This window comes from Pagrus pagrus (genome assembly GCF_965226575.1).
Source record: "Pagrus pagrus genome assembly, chromosome: 12".
NCBI lineage: Eukaryota > Metazoa > Chordata > Actinopteri > Spariformes > Sparidae > Pagrus > Pagrus pagrus.
Window position 1 is genome coordinate 14,470,143 of NC_140196.1, and position 18,605 is coordinate 14,488,747.

The window sequence follows — 18,605 nt, forward strand, 5'->3', positions numbered from 1 at the left end:
ATAATGATAATGTCCTGAAACCAAAATGTAAAGTCAAGTAATCTCATTACAAAAATCATTTGTTTTTTAGCCAACTGGGCAAAAATAAGACAGAAGAAAACCATTTTCTAGCCAATTCAATATTGAATCAAATTCTGAAGGTGCACTATGTTGTTTTGGAAAAGCAATTTGGTAACTCAGACAAGTAATATTAACAATATTCCTAATGTAATAATACAAACTCAGAAATATTTATTTTTTCCATAACTGAATAAACAAGCTGTCCTCAGAGGAAAATAAGGTCCCAAGGTGGCAGGGTCCGCCAATATATATATACATATACAACAAAACTTTATACTTTACCTATATATATATATATATATATATATATATATATACTGTATATATAGGTAAAGTATAAAGTTTTGTTGTCCTCTAAGGTCAGGTCTGGGTCTGTTTCACGTTAGTCTGTAGCTCGTTGTCATCAAATATCTCTTGATCAGGAAAGTAAAAAAAGGTCAAATATGCATTATCAATACATTGACAAGTGATTCCAACCCCAGCTTGAATCATTCAAAAATGACATGATGGTAAGATGTGGTGATACATTTTTTATACTTTGTACTCCACCTCTTGTTCTTTTCTTACTTTTTTTAATTAAAAATAAATTTCCATATCTTCAAAAAAGTGAATTTTTCCGATGGAGTCTCCAGTGCAATGCACAACGATCAAATCAGTGCAGCGAACTGATTAAACTAATGTCATTACTCTTCTCTCTCCTGCAGGGAGAGCGTCAGGACTCGGACGCCGTTGAGGAAAGAAACGCTCAGGTGCAGCTGGAGAAAGCCAAGGTACTTTCTTTACCATTTCATCATCAGCTGACCCGACTCACAGACTCATTTTCCAGAGAAGCTGCTCTCAAGGACATTATTACATCACAGGCGGGAAACACAGACATAAGGACGTCGGATTAGGGGAGCGATATTCTGCTCTTAAAATGAGTCACTGCAGTCTTCTTCCTTGTCAGCTCGTTGTCTGAGGGATAATAATAGAGGATATTGATTATTGCTGATTCAGTTCAGCCGACAGCTTTGTAGCAATATAGCAATATTTAAAATTTCCACTGCAACAAGCCAAAGTGTAGTTTAACAACAATTCAACAAGACAAATTGTGAAATTTATGAAATGTAAAATTGTTTCTGCAACTACAAAGATATACAAGGACAGTAATCTGTAATCCAATGTGCATGTGAGGTGAAGGAAATCACTTACTCTCATTTTTTCACTTTGTTCACACATTGGTGCGCATAAAATTCAAGGTTATAAGAGTATAAGAGAGTTCTTAAAGTGCTATTTTGACTACATGAATTACCTATTTGTTTAGTGGTTCCCATTAGTATGCAGCTGGTTCCCAAGGTTTTGGATTATAGCCCTTTATGGTCACAGTTTGCCTTTGTCCATAAATTGTGTTCAGTCAAACCAAAATGTGGTCTCTATGTATGAAATGACAAAAACAAAAAGGAGAAAGACATTATTTCAGTTTCTGATCCACTGTACCAGTTGCTGAACTCTTCCTATAAACAAAATCCTGCCAAAAATCAAATTCTGTGCTAAAATGGAAAAATGCCATTTTCTGAAATGGACTGCATCTCATTATTATGAATTTCCTATAAATCAACAAACACAATTTGAATTAAAACTACTTCTACGTCTTAAGTCAAATACATTCACCCTTTAAGACCAAGAATTTTCCCGCTAACGGGGCAGACGATTTCTGGTCAGGCAAAGATGTTTAACTTGTGCAAACCTTTAAACTGAGTTTATGGTTTGATAGTGATAAGACAACCTGTAGGCTGTATTTAGGAATAAAAGAGGTGGCTGATCAACAACAAAAGCTAATGAAGGGATCGTTTGGGAATTCAGCCATGTGATGAATAAGAAACAAAAAGAATGCAAGTACAGAAAACACAAGCAAGAACATTTCAGTAGTGTAACTGTACTGTATTTTCAGTACTCTCTCCATTACTGGTTGTTACTGCCTGTCAATATTGAGTGTGGCTTGATACATACAGAAGGAGGTATCCACTGTTTCTGTGGTCATCATGACCTCAGAGGTCATTTTACAAATATATCAAATTATCACAGCTGATATCAAACTCTTCGCCTCTCTTTGCCTTCGAAGCAGCGTCGGCTGACACACGTCCCATTGCATATTGAATTAAATACTCCCCAACAGATTTAATGCGCTCCCACTGGTGTTCTGTAATGAAGGCGACAAACACACTCGGTCCATCCCCTGCTGACCCCGCAGCCTCCACCACAGCCTCATCTTTCCAAAGTGGAGTAATTAGCAGCTTGATCTGAATGCCGCTGACGTTTGACTCTGATAGGATTACAACTCCTACAGGCATTCAATCAGAAGGAAGCATGCACTCGCTACTGTGAAGCACAGAGGAAGACGCAGCAGACGTTTAGATATGTCATAGAAGGAAAGAAGCAGAAGTCACTAATAACATTAACGATGGCTCTGTTCTGTTCGAGTGGCCCAGTAGGCCGTGACAGAGTGACAGCGAGGCAGCATGGACAACACCATGTTTGAAACTGAAGCAGCTGGATAGAAATGGTTAAGTTTATTATGTGCTCTTTTGCTTTTCCCACATGTCAAATGTCTCCAGTTAAAAGGCTATAGCAGATTTTGTTGTCAAAGAGAAATGGTGTTGTCAAGTAAAGTCAGTTTATTGATAGAATAACCCACTGAAGCACAAGCTGGGGGTTACTAGAACCCTAAACCATCAGGCTGAGACAGTGCCCACAAAGACAGAGGGGAAGGAGAAGGAACAGAAGCACATCAGGCGAGCACTTGAAACCTGTGGCCACCCAAACTGGACTTTCGTCGAAACCTCTGAAAGATCCCGAGCAGACGGAGAGGAGGAGATGGAAAAACGGAACATCGGAACATCGCCATTCCCTATGTCGCAGGAACATCTGAGAAACTCAGGAGGATCTTCAGTAAACATCATATCCCGGTTCACTTCCAATCCAGTAACACACTGAGGCAGAAATTTGTCCATCCTGAAGGCAAAACACCCAGGCTTAACCAGAATAATGTAGTTCATGCTATTCAATGCAGCCAGGACTGCACAGATGTGTACATTAGGGAGACAAAACAACCTCTCAATAAATGAATGACACAACACAGGAAGGCCAACTCCTCAGGTCAGGACTCTGCTGTCCACTTACATCTGAAGGGGAAAAAATCATTCCTTTGAGGACAACAGTGTAAACATCTCGGCCAGAGAAGACAGATGGTTTGAAAGAGGAGTAAAGGAATCCAGCTGTGTCAAACTGGAACGATCATCTTTGACCAGAGGAGGTGGCCTAAGACATTATTAATCGCCCACCTATAATGCAGTACTGAGTTATCTCCCCAGACAGCTTAACAACCATTCACACCTGGGGTCACCTAGCCTTAGAAACCCACATGAAGACCGGTTGGGTCAACAACCCACAAGTTGCCCTAATGACTCTGAAACTCAGAACTCACACGTGTCCTTAACGACTCTGTAAGGACACTTCCACACAGAGTTTAACAGCCTGCGACTCCCCTCCAGTTAGTGAGAACTGAACAAGCCTCTTGGATGAGAGGTGAGGTCTAAAAGATGTAGTATCACCATGACCTGGATGACTGAGAACCTTCATCAACATTTATTAATAGAATACATTCAAAATAAATATTCAAGTTTTTTTTAGAGAGAAATGTGTAATATCTAGAAAATAGAGAATAATATAAAATGGGCTGTTAAAGATGGGTGTTAAAGACAACGCTATCTTCTTCAACAAGGAAGCAGGTCAATCCTAAATGTACCCACATATCTCAGGCTCATTTAGATGAGGTTTGCTACGGTCTGACAACTGTCACAGTGTTCATTTTGCACTGCATTAGGCTGCAAAGTTGTTATGTTCACATGATAGCAGCCAACGCTGACCAGTGTTGCTGACAAAATGTCCAAATTAGTTACACAACTCTATAAAAAAAACAAGTGCTGAAGGGACAAGAAAACCTAATTCACATGATGACTTGTTATAGATAAAGAGGAATGAATCCAGTATTTGAATGCACTTCAATACCAAAACACAGCAGTTAGCATGCTGCTAACACTCCTACTTCACTGTAACTTTTGTTGGGCAATTATTTATTTTTTTTGCCAAACAAAACAGTCAAATACAAATGCATAATATATCAAACACATACACAAGACAGGATCCATAGCACTTACACTGTCACCACAGATCAAGGTGGTTGTAGTTTGTTTGAATAGTTTGAAGAGACAGTCTGCATGTGTTCGTGCTGCCCTTGGGGAGACTAAACCTTAGTCCTGATGGAAGATCTGGATCTCAACGTATAAAAGATGCTGAGCGTCCAAAACAATAGTCTAGAGATGGCCTTCACTTCCTACAGATACCGAGGTAACACCCGTAATCTTACAACACTGCCTAACGATTTTAACCAGTTTGTTCTTGTTTTTAAGACTCAGACTACCAAACCAGCACACGTAGAAAAAGAAAGAACAGACTCAATAAAAGCCGAATAAAACTTTTTCATCAGTGTCAGTGTATCATTAAAACTTCACAACTTCCTTAAAATCAATTAATATCCATTAGACATATGTTAATAACATTGTTAAATGCTATATTTTGTCACTTTGTGTGCACAGAATAATTATTTGAGAGCACAGGTAATCATTCATTAACAAAAATATCTTCTTTCTCTCCATGACACTACCCGGTTCTGTAGATCTGCACTATCTTGTGCTTTGTATGTTTTCCAAACAGTTTCGCATTAATTATTAATCTTCCTCAAATAAGTACTTTCACATGCTCCCATCTAGAAGCTGTTAATAATAAACTGCAGAGCTGTTTCTTACTTTAAAAATGTACTTATAGACGACCCACATACTGTACAAGCAGTGGTGGTAGAAGTATTCAGACAGGAGACAACTTTTCCCGCTAGTGATTCCAAGTGGTGTTATTGTTGGTGTTTTCTCAGGAGTAGCAACTACATACAGTCAAAAGGACAAATTGTGAGTTTATTCATTTATTTAGTCCTTAATGGAGACATGAAAGCAGATAGAAAGGTGTTAAAATTGACTGTGACATCAGTTAGTAATATTCATTTATATGAACACCCGTCCTGTGTCCCCAGTCCAAGCCTGTGGCATTCGCAGTACGTTGCAACTTCTCTTACACGCCAGCAGACGACGACAACGTTCCTGTACCGGGCCAGGCCGTCACCTTTGAGGCCAGAGAGTTCCTGCATGTCAAAGAGGTTTGAAACACACACACACACACATTACTGAACCACACACAGGTGGATTTACTACAAAGAAACACATGTGAGCCAGACCGTGAATCAAGCCTTTAATTGACATTCTTTTGTTTGTACTTAATGAGCAGAAGTTTAACAATGAGTGGTGGATCGGGCGGCCGGTGAAGGAGGATGGCGTGGTGGGCTTCATCCCCAGTCCAGTCAATCTGGAAACCATTCTCATCAGAAGAGAAGTCCAGGCGAGGAAAGCTGCCAAGGCCTTAGCCAAGTACGTACAACACATTTCCAGCAGCTTCAATACAACAGGGTTACAAACGAGCACACGAGCCCACGCTGTCGTGTGCCGACTTATCTTGTAATCCTAATAATAATCTTTATTGGTCCAGCACAAACAAAACATGACTACAAAGTGAAATACAGCGGATTATATGACATTTTAGGCATTCAGCTGACGCTCTTTGAAAACACCCACAGATTAGTAAAAGTGCTTTTTTTTTACCAGAGAGGTGAAACACACCAGCAACTGTTTTGTGAATGAAAGCAAAGCAAGTGTGAGCGGATCAAACCACAGCTGGTTCCAATATCGATCTGGTTCTTGGTTGGAAAATTACTTGAAAACTTTAATCCATTACTCATAAGTGCTCCAAAGTAATGAAAAGTAATTACATTATCATACGTATTACTCAACTGCAAAACTAATGTGAAGTTAACTGTTACTTTACTTTTTTTTTACCCAGTCCAGCTCCGTCGAAGGCAGAGGTGGAATAAGTAATTTTGTACTTAAGTAAAAGTTGCATTACCATTAGTGTAGAAATACTCAGTTACAAGTAAAAAATGCAACAGTATTAGCATGAAAATGTACTTAAATTACTAAAAGTGAATGTACTCATGATGCAGAATGGCATTTTGCAGAACTAGAGACCATCTTGCAGTGGAATCATACCGGCCACCGCACACGTCAGCATGTTCACGTCTGGCCCACGAGTACTAAGTTATCATCACTACGTTATTACATGAGTACTCAATACTGACTGATAGGAACACAAACATCTCAAAACTTCAGAGCCTTCATTTTAATCTCAACTACACACCTGTAAAGTTTTTGTGACTGCATCTTGCACGGTTGTGACGCTATCATGCTGACGCATACACACACACACACACACACACACACACATGCATACACAGGAGGTGAATACATTACCAGCCAATGCTGCCACAGCTGGTAAAAGTGCATATTATATTTCTTGGACTTTAATTATTCATGCATTAATAATTACTTTATACAGTTTATCTGCTGGGTAGCTTGTGAATTTTCCATCAACGTTCACCTCAATAAAGATATAAAATCATAATTTGTTGTTTGTTGTTGGTTACAGTTTGTATTAAACTAAATCTGCAAAGTAACTAGTCACTAAAGTTGTCAAATAATGTGTGTGAATAAGTGTCGAGTAAAAAGTGTAATATATGCCTCTGGATTGTGGCAGAGCAGAAATATAACATCTTTTATCCACTAGCTTTTTTGACAACCATTAGTTTCAATTTATTTCAACCTGGTATGAAATCGACTTTCAAGGGTGTGGAGTTAGCATGAGATTCAAATGTAGGAATGTTTCACTTTTGTTCAGTCAGTAGGTTGTTTTAGTCTAATCAGCCTGGCAGGCAGGAAGATCCACTACAGACTCTAAGACTTTGACTTGACCCAGTTAGGCTGGAAGAAACACATCTAGAGGATCTCGGAAATTTGGCTCTGGCTCTAACTGTGTGTGCTGAATCACTTCAAAGGATTTACTCTCCCAGCTTTATATAATGCTCTCTTACATAAGTGCATATATAATGTGTAAGAACAAATTATTTCATTGCATAGAAACATAGAGCTCTGTGTTCACCGTGACTGACGGCTCTGTCTGTCTCCGTCTTTAGTGGGAAGGATCTGAGCTAATTCAGGACTTTTCTCTCTCCACAGCAAAGCCGCAGCTCAACAAACTCAAGATATGAACTCAAAGAAATATACTCCTCCATCACAAGGTCAGCATGTGTGCAAAATAAGTGTGTGAAAATATTCCTCGCTGTTTATTTTTTGATACATGCTGTGATAACACTAGATACCTCTCTTATCCCTCTGCATGAACAGCCAATCAGCAGGTGAAAAAGAAGCCGGTAAGTGACTGAACATTTGTTGTTCTTTTGACATATCTTTCAAGACATTATTACCTTTATTTTACCTGCGTCTTTTAAATAAATACTCAATGCACAAGACACTCACCTTTATTTCATATAGTGAATTAAATGTGTCTCTTTGTGGCTGTAGGGGGAGCAGGTGGCTATGTATGATGTAGTGCCTACAATGCGCCCTGTGGTTCTGATGGGACCATCACTGAAGGGCTTAGAGGTGAGTCTGCCTCACACACTACAATGCTTTAAAGATGAGAATAATCTAGTCATTTTAAATAATTATGGGTGTTTCGTGTTGGACTCGTAAAGCAAGGAGTTTCATTTAAAAATCCATGTTTCCTGTTTAATTCCAGGTTACAGATATGATGCAAAAAGCACTATTTGACTATTTAAAACATCGATTTGAAGGCAGGTAAGTTCTGATTTGAGTCTTCAGTGTCACACCTTTTAATACTGAAGAGGGTTAGGGCCACTGAGAAAAAAAAAAAAAAGGTTCTGGCTATTTTTTCACAATTTTGACTTTTTTCCTCCAAATTGTGACTTCAGTCTCAGAATAAAAGTCAGAGAAAAAAAAAGCTTAAAGTCGAATTTTGAGGGGGGAGAAAAGTCAAAATTGTGTATTGTGTAAAAAGTCAGAACCCATTTTTTTCTCCATGTGGCCTAATCCTCTTTCGTATTTTCATGTGGAGATAAAACATGATGAAAATCAGGACAGTGTAACAATTCCTGTTTCTCTGTCTCCTCTCCAGAATCACTATCACACGGGTCACAGCGGACATCTCTCTGGCTAAACGGTCCATCCTCAACAATCCGGGCAAAAAGGCCTTAATGGACCGGTCAAACACCCGCTCCAATTTAGGTACACGGCTTTACCTTCCCAACCTGAAGCCAGCAGTTGTGGCAAATTCTCTTTTATCTGAGTAAGGTGGTTGGGGTTTACCTCAACAGGACTGTTCAGATAATATCAGTAACAGAAAGTACACTAAATTGACTCCTAAAATGACTTGTAGTAATTGTCTCAGCTGTCTGGCACTCATTGTATTGTCCCTTGGGGAAAATCCTACCCACTTGCAACCGTAATTAGGTTAAATCGAGCAACTGATACTGTCCGACCCAGGTATGAAACTAATGTGTCAGACTTACACTTTTTCTTTATCTCACTGAAACATTGTGCGGTTTGTGCTCGCGAGATGTCTATTCTTCTGTACGCTGAATAGATGGTCAACAGCTCACTGTATGCACCACAATGAAGACAAATAATAAAAGGAATAGCTTTACATTTTTGGAGAAATGCTTATTCACTCTCCTGCAGATTGAAACCGCTCATGTTTGTATGCAAACTATGAAGCCGCAGCCGGCAGCCCGTTAGCCTAGCAAAAAGAGAAAACAATAGCCTGGCTCTATTAAAATGTTTTAAAGATAGAAGCCTGCCAGCACCTCTAAAGCTCACTAATAATGATGTATAACTGTTTGATTAAGGCTAGTTGTTTCCAGTCTTTATGCTATGCTAAAAAATAAAATCTGCTGCTGGCTGTAGCCTCAAAATGAGCGTTTAGATATGACTCCATTTTGCAGTAAAGCAAATTAAATTGCAAAGCAAAAGTAGACATAAGTAGGTCGCTGGATTGTTCCAGTAAAGACTGTACAGTTGTGTTTGCTGAATGACTCCTCAGTGACATTGTGCAGTAGGCTCAGTTACAAAAGAAAGGCTGGCTGTCAAACAGAAGCCGAATAAGATTTACTTGGTTTTCTCTACTCTTGTCTCTCTCATTGCTCTCTCATCCCAGATGCTGCCGGTATGTATGACTGAAAGCACTGGCAGTCCTTGTGTGTTTGAATCCGTCAGCTTCCTTCCTTTCATCACCTCACATCAACACCGACAGTCACTGTTCAATGTGTAGATATAAATGGGCTTTCTCCTGTTGATTTCTGTTAGTTGGCTAGCAGATGTGTTAGATGTAATTCAGTGTTATGGTAGAGTATTTGTGAGTCCAGCCACAGCCACTGCCTCCCCCAAAACCCTGCTTCATGCTCTCCCTCTAGTGGCCAATCTTTAAATTACTTCTCCCATGAGTGTAACCCATCCCAGTTCTCTTAAAAAGGGTAACTCCACCAATTTTACCCATTAAAGTGTGCTACAGAACAGGTCTTGATATGGGGAAAAAAGTGGCATAAAGCCTTTTGTGGCTCCAGAAGAAGCTGCATGGGAGTGATGTGACTCAGTGGTTCAGTTGTATTGTGGGTAATGTAGGCACCAGGTTTTGTAAAGGTCCACTGGTCTAGCATTGCACTCCTATAACACTGTTGTACTCACTGACAGTTTCAAAACAAATGATTAAAATTAAAGAGGCAGAACCAGAGATATCCACACAATCTTCTTCCATTACCCACAATGCAACTTACCCCTTTGTGACATCACTGGAGGGAATTAATCAGATTACATGCAGCTTCTTCTTCTTCTTCTTCATATGCAGTTGTACTCCCCAAGACCTGTAAACACACTTTAATGTATAAAATTGGCAGAGTTACCTTTTTATTGGACTGGTAACCAAGGGAAATAAAAAAATATCACTTATTTAGTCCGTCTCGTTAAGTAGGCAGTGGTTCTACCTAGGTCACATTTACAGTTCTGTTCTGTACTTTTGACTTGTCTTGTTTTCTACAACAGAAATACAAATATGTCATTGTTGTTTTTGTTTGTTTGTGTTTGTTGTATTGAATTGCGATGCTGTTCTAGGGATGCCATATTAATAGTGGACCACAGGCCAAAAGCAAACATCAATGTAAAATTCTATCACAGGTTTCCAACATACATTATTGTAAAATTACAATTATATAAAAGTATAATTGTTTATTCACTAGAAACATCTGGTGGGCCAAATTGAACCTCATGTCAGGCCAACATTCAGCCCCTCTTTGAGCAGCCCTGTTTTGATTACATCACATGGTATTCCTCCGCAGGCGGAGTTTCCCAGTTATCAGTTACAGATATGTAGATTGTAAATCGGATTTCCATCCTTCTGAGCACTTTAAGGACTACTCATCCATGTTGGCTTCCTCTACTGAGGAAGACTGTGTGAATGGATAGAAGGCTACCTCTGGTTTGCGCTTCAAAATAAAATATTTCACATTTTATCCATATTCTATCTTGAATAATAAAATAGAGAAAAACAATAAATCCGAATACATATGAAATCATTCAAAATGTTTACACAGTGGTATAATGTAGCTGTTTCAAATAAATTATCATGAAATTACAAATAAAAGAAACAGATCAGTGGTAGGAAAAAATAGCAACTGTAAGTTTATGAGTTATCTGTGAAAATGTGGCATCTTTTTATTTCCATTCAACCTTTATTTATACAGGTTGGCCCAATGAGAGCTGTAACTCTCTTTTCCATGGGCACCCTGTCTATATAGCACAATAAAAGAAAAGAAACACACATTGAAAATACATGACTTAGCAAATAACACATGTATAATAATACAACCGAAATGTTAACATGAAAAACACAGTTGATGGATTTCCTGATCTTCTGTGTCAAACTCGTGCTTTAGCCCAGATCCAGGGGGAGGTGGAGCGTATCTTCGAGCTCGCCCGCAGCCTGCAGCTGGTCGTTCTAGATGCTGACACAATCAACCACCCTCTCCAGGTGTCCAAGACCTCCCTGGCACCGATTCTAGTCTACGTCAAGATCTCCTCACCAAAGGTAAGCTTCACCAGAGACCTTCCAACCTCCTCTGGACTAACTGCTGCTCAGCTCTCTCCATATTTTGTTTTGTCATGAGTGTTTGTAAAATGCCTACCAACATTATAACCTTTTTTCTTTCTTTCTCTGCTTCCTTTTTCTCCTCCTTCTCTTCTTCACTTCTGCTGTGTAGGTGTTGACGAGACTGATCAAGACCAGAGGGAAGTCGCAGACCAAACATCTCAATGTTCAGCTGGTGGCAGCAGACAAGCTCGCCCAATGCCCGCCAGTGAGTGCCATCTAGTGGCCACTGTCCAAAATTGATGGAGTGGAATTTTATCTTGAATGGATTCACTGTTATCATGTCATGTGATCATTTTAGATATTTCAATAGTTGCACAAAAACATACATTTATGTTCATCTCTGTAGTTGAAGTTGTTAAAATGGTACTAAATAGCAATTTATGATTTCTTTGGGAATCTCGTTGCAAGACCTAAATATAAACTTGAAAATGAAAACCAGAAAAATGTTATTTTCAAAGCCCACCCAAACCTCTGCCATGCTATCAATGGTGTCACAGTTTATAATTCAAACCACCATCCCAGCGACTTCTGGTCTTTCGCTGACCTTGTTCCTTTTTTCTATTCCTGTAGGAAATGTTTGATGTCATCTTAGACGAGAACCAGCTAACTGATGCCTGTGAGCACATTGCTGATTATCTGGAGTCTTACTGGAGAGCCACTCATCCTCCAGAGATGGAGGCTACCAACGCACTGGTAGCCCATCTGGCTGGGAATACACTGCCCACCAATCCATCAGGAATACAGGTATATGGGAAACACTATGTAAACAATGAAGCTACAGGATATCATTTTCACACTTTCATCTCATCTCATATCATCCTTCTCATCTCCTCTGTTGAATGTAGAAGAGCTTTGCAAAGTAACTTATGAGCTCAGCAGGAATGTTATATATGTTATATGTCATCTGTGTTTGTTTCCACTCACTCGTCTAACATTTTCATTTCATTTCTCCTCATCCTACTGTTGGAAAGTTGAAGAAATGATAGGTCTGCCTCTGGTGAGTGACATGTCTTTAAATCCTGCTGTAGCTGAGTTTTCACCATCCCAATGCAGTAATATAGATGAGTTACAGTAGCACCCTCCCTCCCTCGCGACGGTAATCGTGGCATGCAGAATTTCTGCTGTTTGCCATCAAAATATGCCAGACGCTAGATATATGTAATGGTGTTCAAGCTTTAAAAGACTAACTTTTGTCTTTATTTATGTTTTTTGTCGGGGGAGCATGAGTAAATTATCTTGCTACCTAAATTTACAGATTTATACAACAAATAATTGATCAATAAAAATAAATCTAAACAGTAGTTGCAGCAGCTGTAGAACAGATGCAGAGAAGCCTGAGGCAGCAAGTGTGTCTGTTTCCATGTGAGTAAGTGCACAAGACCGCGCTGAGTGGCCCAGGGTCCCATGATAAAACTCATTTTCGAAATGCCTCTGGTGTGATTGCCAGTTTAGGCACATGAGGGCCAGCTGCCTCCCTAACAGCAGCTGTGGGCGTGTGTGTTTGTGTGTGTGTTTGAGTTTGTGCGTCTATACGGTGTTTAAACATTACTTTGGTAAAAGTGAATGTCGCTCATACAAATAGTACCTGAGTAAGAGTCTTAAAGTACCTGGTAATAAATGTACTCAAGTATCAAAAGTATTTTTTGGCAACTTACCCTCAAAGACTGAGACAGCTGCTAAAGATAGCTCCCCTGTTTTTCATTGAAAAAACGTCAAGGAGAATGTTATAGTATAATAAAAGGTATAACTTGCTTATTAGCAGTCAAATGTAGACAAAAAGTCATATAGAAGTCTAAAACATACAAGTACAGAGTCAACAGTTAAATTAAAACATAAAAACCTGCCTATACTGTATATATATTGCACAGGAGCTTTGGACTGGGACAGGCCATTGCTAGCTGGTTAGCATGCTAACTTCAGTAGACATCTCTGCAACACATTACACAGACATCATAATAATGTCAAAACTTTTATTTATTCACATTCTGTTGATAATTTTAGTTGATTTTTGAATGTTTTTAATCAAAATTCTTACATATTGCCCCTTTAAATGAGCCAGACTTAAGCTACAGGTTCTCCTGAATCAAATAATCTTTGGCAAAATAAATACAGGAGTTGTGTTATGGCTAGCTTTCTACATATGTGTGTCCCTCATATGCATGTATGTGACCATTACGTTCCATTTTCTTGTCCCAGGAAGGGCAGAAAAACAAGAAGCCAGCTGCCCCCAAGAGGAAGGGTTCCCGGGAGAACCACCTAGACCAGGAGCCCCCTTCAGCCCCAGCACAGGAACAGAGGGCTGAGGAGGGCCAACGAGAGGAGGAAGAGCGGCTCCTGAGGACTGAACCAAAGAGACCCCAGCATGCCCACCACCATCACCATCACCACCATAACCACCACCGCCGGATGGAGCATCACAGCCACACCCAGCACAACCAAACATCCGGTGGCCCAGAAGTACAGCAGAGCAGGGATTACGCCCAGAGGCTTCCCCGCAGGCACCTGCCCGAGGAGAGGGAGGAGGAAGTGGAGGACGTGGTGGAGGAAGATGAGGAGGAGACTCGTTATAACCACCGAGGCCCTAACCACCACCATCACAACAGCAACCACCACCACCACCACCACCACCATCACCAACACCACCGTGGGAACAGCCAGCCACATGTGGAGGAGGACTATGAACAGGAGCACAATGAACGCAACCGGCAGCACAGGCATCACACGCATATTCCACAACGGACACACCACCCGGATCAATATCCTGCACAGAATCATCAGAACTACCACCACTACCATGGCAGAGACAGAGACAGGGACAGGGACAGGGACAGAGATAGAGACAGAGATAGGGACAGAGAAAGACACAAGGACAGGGAAAGAGACAGAGATAGGGATCGAGGCAGAGATAGAGATAGAGATGCACGACAATGGCACAGGGACTCCTATATACACCAGTGACTGCGTTGTTTCTTCTGTGGGCTGGCACATGGTTTTATGCTGCTCAAGTTATAATGCACTAGTGGACGTGGCAGAGTGGTGTGTCCTCTTTGTAGACAATGTTTCTCCTCCTATTTTTTGCCATTTTTTACCCTCTGCCACTCACGCTCACACACTTTGTCCTTCTTTCTTGTTTTTTACCCAGATTAATATTATCTCTTATTGTTGTCAGTCTTATTTTCACCTCATCCATATGGCTCTGTCTGTGTGTATTTTTGCACAAACATTAGTCAAGATAAATGCAATGGTGTAGTTCGTACAGCGTCCCTTCTGAAATTTTTGATTTTGCATCGGCCGCACGAACGTACGGAAGCCAAGGACAGTCATGGTTGCTGTTATCTTGACATGAAATGTTTGTTTTCTTGTGATAACAGGAGAATTACTGAGTTGCTGGTTTATGAAAACTAACAGTCATACAAAAGTTCTGCAATTAATCTTACCTTCATTAAGGTTACAATGTTCAGCATCAAAAACTACACACTGCAAAATGACCATACAACAAATCAGTAATGGCGACTGAGAAAAGAAGGAAAATGTCCTTTTCTTGATATATTTTCAGACAGCAAAATAACTGTCTTGCATAGAGTTAAAACAATTACTTAAAGTGACTACGAGGAACTTTCAGTTTTTGTTGATTCTAGCGGCCCCTTTTGACAGAAGCAGTATGACACCAGCGCTGTTACATGTCATGTCATTTATAATCATCAGAGGAATCACAAGACTGTTTCATAAACACTTAAAAGTTCCTTGTAGTCATTTTAATTAGTCAATTGGTCAATGAACAGGAAAATAATGATAAATAATGAATTCTTGCAAAAATGATCTGGTTTCAGCCTCTCAAAAGACTTTTTTCAATGTTTTTTTTATCATTTTAAAGAGGTTGTCTGTTGGTTTGTGGGCCGCACAAAAGGACACAATTTGAAGTTTGTAAGATAACATTGTGTCACTGTTTTACATTTTATTTTATATTAGGGGTGTGCATTTCTCCTTTAAAAGATGATCAAATATGCATCACGATACATGGGCTTTGATACGATTCAGGGACGATCCAGTGCGATTCGATGCGATGCAATCTAATACAGTCCTTAACATCTGTTAAATCTATTCAACACTTGGGATTCCCTGATCGCCAGTGAAGTTTATCCGATATATTTCATTATTGACCAGGGAATCACAAGTATTTTTGTTACTCATGGCGCGGGGGAATAAATGGATCTCTTCTACAGACCTTACAAATAGCCAGACCTGTGTCCAGTTTTTCTTCTCTCAGAGAAAATCCAAATGTCTTCCAACCTCTAAAATTGATGGTGTACTGTAAACCATGTTGGCGTTGTTGTACATGTCGTTCTTGTATATTCATCGCAAGTAACAGTGCGCCAACGTAGTTCTCGTAAAAGTAATTGATGTCTGGCGGGTATCTTACGTCAAGTATCCCGCTTTGACCTTTAACCTTAAAGGGGATTGGAGCAGCTGTGCCGATTTGGCAGCTGAGCTTCAGAGAGCATCAGTAACTTTAGGATCTGGCCATCGACTGTTTCGTAGTATGATATAGTCGCATTTTTAATGTTAAAACTGATCTCTGATTCATTTTGGTGAATTTCTAAATTCCGATTTATACACTAAATGGTCAAAGACAGTAATCAGCAGATTAATGGATAATGAAAATAACCTTTTGTTGGAACTCAAAAATAATTACGACAAGAAAACATCTGTTATCCTGACATTATGAATCATTTCATTTGTGGTCTCGAGATAATGGGATAAAATTACTGAAACAATGGCTCGTCTCGGCTTCCGTACGATAAATGCATTTTATGATTTTTGTTTCTACAAAGTTACACAAAGGGTTGTTTTGTCTAGTGAAATGGTCAAATAACTGTGGGTAACAACAGGCTTGTGTGTCACATCTGACTCTGTCCCCTTGTGTTTAAATAAAACAATTTATTTTAAACATTGGTAAGGAAAGACAAACTATTTTTCTACATGATTCTAAAGGGAAGTCATACTCTGCTTCCTACTTTTCTAAATGGTGTTCAAGCATATTTATTGACTTGCATTTGCTCTGTCTGGAAGCATGAAAAATCTCTTGGTGACACTGACCTGTGCTATATGCTGGATACTCTATGCATCTTCTTGTGATAAAATTTATTGCTTGAAAACAACCTCTATGCATTTGTACATACTTCATAATTGCCTTGTTGGGTAAATATAAGGAGAACCAGAGAGCCCGTTGCACTGTTTGGTAGAACTACTGTGGATGTTTGCTTTGAGCTGACGAGACTGAACTGACTCTGTTCCTTTCAAAAGGATTTGTTTTGTTTATTTTGTTTTGTTTTGTACAGCAATCATATGTTAATTTTGACAAATATGCATTCTGTTGTTGAGTACCATTAAAATGTAAAACAAAGACTGTGTTAAGTGAGAGTTCATTTGAAGATGTCAGCACCTCCATGACTTAATACTGACCAGACCACCAAGGTAAGATGATCTCCAAAGCCCCCCCAAGCAGATTATTTTAAGGTGGACATTTATTCCATCTCAAAAACAGACAAAATGCCAGTGTATGGCCAGTGTATCAAGCCAGCCATTTGTCCTGTTTACAGTCTTTGTGCTCAGCTAAGCAACCCAGCTGCTTGATTGGTATATAGCCTACATATTAAAGTCAATGTATGTCAACTTGCAATAACTGATTTTGGCCACTTGTGGGCACTGTTAACAAGTCGTGACCACAGTATTATAATATTATGTACTTTCCCTAAAAAAAGACAAACAATCAAAGACAGCAAAGAAATATCAATCAACAGGGCCTAAACCAGACCTATACATTCAATCAATCAGTACATTTTTTGTTAGCAAATATACAGTTAAACACAATCAAATGATTACAAATAGATACCACTGAATGAAACCTCTAATTTCAAAACATATCATAAAATTCTTGGTCATAAAATTGATAATCACATCAATCCTCTGTCCAGGATGGATTGTGTGCCCTGGCAATTTCTGCTGGTATTTTTAAATCACACAGTTGCAGCAGGCGCAGGGTTCTCTTCCATTTCATTTACTACCAGTTGATTTTTGTCGACCACATTAGACCTGGACCGCTCGTTGCTGAAGAAGAGTGGGTTGTCGAAGGTTGTGAACTTTCTAGGGATTGGGAAGCGGCGGCCAGACTTCTTGAAGAGAATTGAGGCAATGCCGATAACGATGATAATCGCACTTAGGACCAGCCCAACTGTCAAAATGATGTTGCCATGGGTTGAAGGATCCACCTGAGGACTTACTGTACAGATTCAAAATGTAGATGATGAGCCAGAAGAAATATATTTTATTTATCATACAAGTAACAAGTATAGAGATATATAACTTACCAGCTGTTGTTGGTGCTTGTCGTAATACTAGAAAGAAAACAAACACGACGAAAAAACTTTACAATAGGTGTATAATTTCTGTATCCTTTTATCAACATTATGCTCCAAATATCAAAACCAATTGCTAAACATATATCTTATTTTGGAAGTTATGACACTATTTCTGTTGGACATCTATGTCATTGTACAGACATTACTTTAAAGGCACACCATGTCGGATTATCCTACAATTTAAATTTATAGACAGACTCATACAAGAATAATCTCTCTCAATCATCACTTATGACCCATTCAGTGTGTAGAAGTGTCTAGATCTACTGTCACATCCTTGCCTGGCAAGCGTTCGACATACATCCCCATGTTGGGTTTAAAAGGGCCTTCATTTCTGCACAACATGTCCATAACTTAGCTGTGTTTAGCCTCAGAAAATGTAAACAAAGTTAACTGGCTAGCTATACTGATGAAGCTAAGCTAAGAAAACCCACTAACAGCTGCCCACAGAAAAGAAGCACTGCTGCCACCAATGTAATCGAACGTCTGGAATACGTCTACATGTAACAGATGCCGACAACTCTTGTCCTTACAGCGACCCCAAGGGGACACACTACTTTTTGTGGTCTTCGGTGTCTTTTAGTTTTTAAAGGTTACAATGATACAGGGCTCAGTAGTTGATGACTCAGTGGCTGATGACTGATCAGTGATGGAAGATGGCACAGTTGTAATAATGGTCTCACCTTTGGGGATTTTGCATATATATCCTCTGTTGCCGCCATTGTTTCTGGTCCATTTTCCATCTCTAGCTCTAACTGCTCCATACCTGCTGCCAAAAGAGCCGCGCAATTCCCAGTTACTGTAGTCCATGGCTGTTTTATCTAACCACAGCCACGTGTCTGGAGACAAATAGAAATTCAGTATGTTATCTCAGTGGTTGTTTTTTGTACCAGATAAAGCGGTACTGTAATTTGATATGAGTTGTGTTTTCTT

General features: G+C 39.6%; 2 protein-coding genes across 3 annotated transcripts in view; one reads left to right on the top strand and one right to left on the bottom strand.

The window, feature by feature from the left end:
- Window positions 1-16,657, top strand: part of cacnb2b (calcium channel, voltage-dependent, beta 2b) — a 40,696-nt gene extending 24,039 nt beyond the window's left edge. For both annotated transcript variants that reach the window (XM_084368066.1, XM_084368067.1), the window contains exons 2-13: window positions 765-830; window positions 5,183-5,305; window positions 5,434-5,573; window positions 7,272-7,333; window positions 7,440-7,465; window positions 7,617-7,697; window positions 7,834-7,892; window positions 8,230-8,339; window positions 11,039-11,190; window positions 11,363-11,458; window positions 11,824-11,997; window positions 13,450-16,657. In XM_084368066.1, the coding sequence (XP_084224192.1) occupies window positions 765-830; window positions 5,183-5,305; window positions 5,434-5,573; window positions 7,272-7,333; window positions 7,440-7,465; window positions 7,617-7,697; window positions 7,834-7,892; window positions 8,230-8,339; window positions 11,039-11,190; window positions 11,363-11,458; window positions 11,824-11,997; window positions 13,450-14,211 (1,851 nt within the window). In that variant the 3' untranslated portion in view covers window positions 14,212-16,657. The remainder of the gene's footprint in view (window positions 1-764; window positions 831-5,182; window positions 5,306-5,433; window positions 5,574-7,271; window positions 7,334-7,439; window positions 7,466-7,616; window positions 7,698-7,833; window positions 7,893-8,229; window positions 8,340-11,038; window positions 11,191-11,362; window positions 11,459-11,823; window positions 11,998-13,449) is intronic.
- Window positions 16,658-16,800: 143 nt separating this feature from the next.
- LOC311265935 (macrophage mannose receptor 1-like) overlaps window positions 16,801-18,605 on the bottom strand; it is a 30,820-nt gene continuing 29,015 nt past the window's right edge. The window contains exons 30-32 of the mRNA XM_084368063.1: window positions 18,356-18,511; window positions 17,622-17,648; window positions 16,801-17,533 (exon numbers count right to left, since the gene is read on the bottom strand). Coding sequence (XP_084224189.1) covers window positions 17,271-17,533; window positions 17,622-17,648; window positions 18,356-18,511 — 446 coding nt within the window. The 3' untranslated portion in view covers window positions 16,801-17,270. The remainder of the gene's footprint in view (window positions 17,534-17,621; window positions 17,649-18,355; window positions 18,512-18,605) is intronic.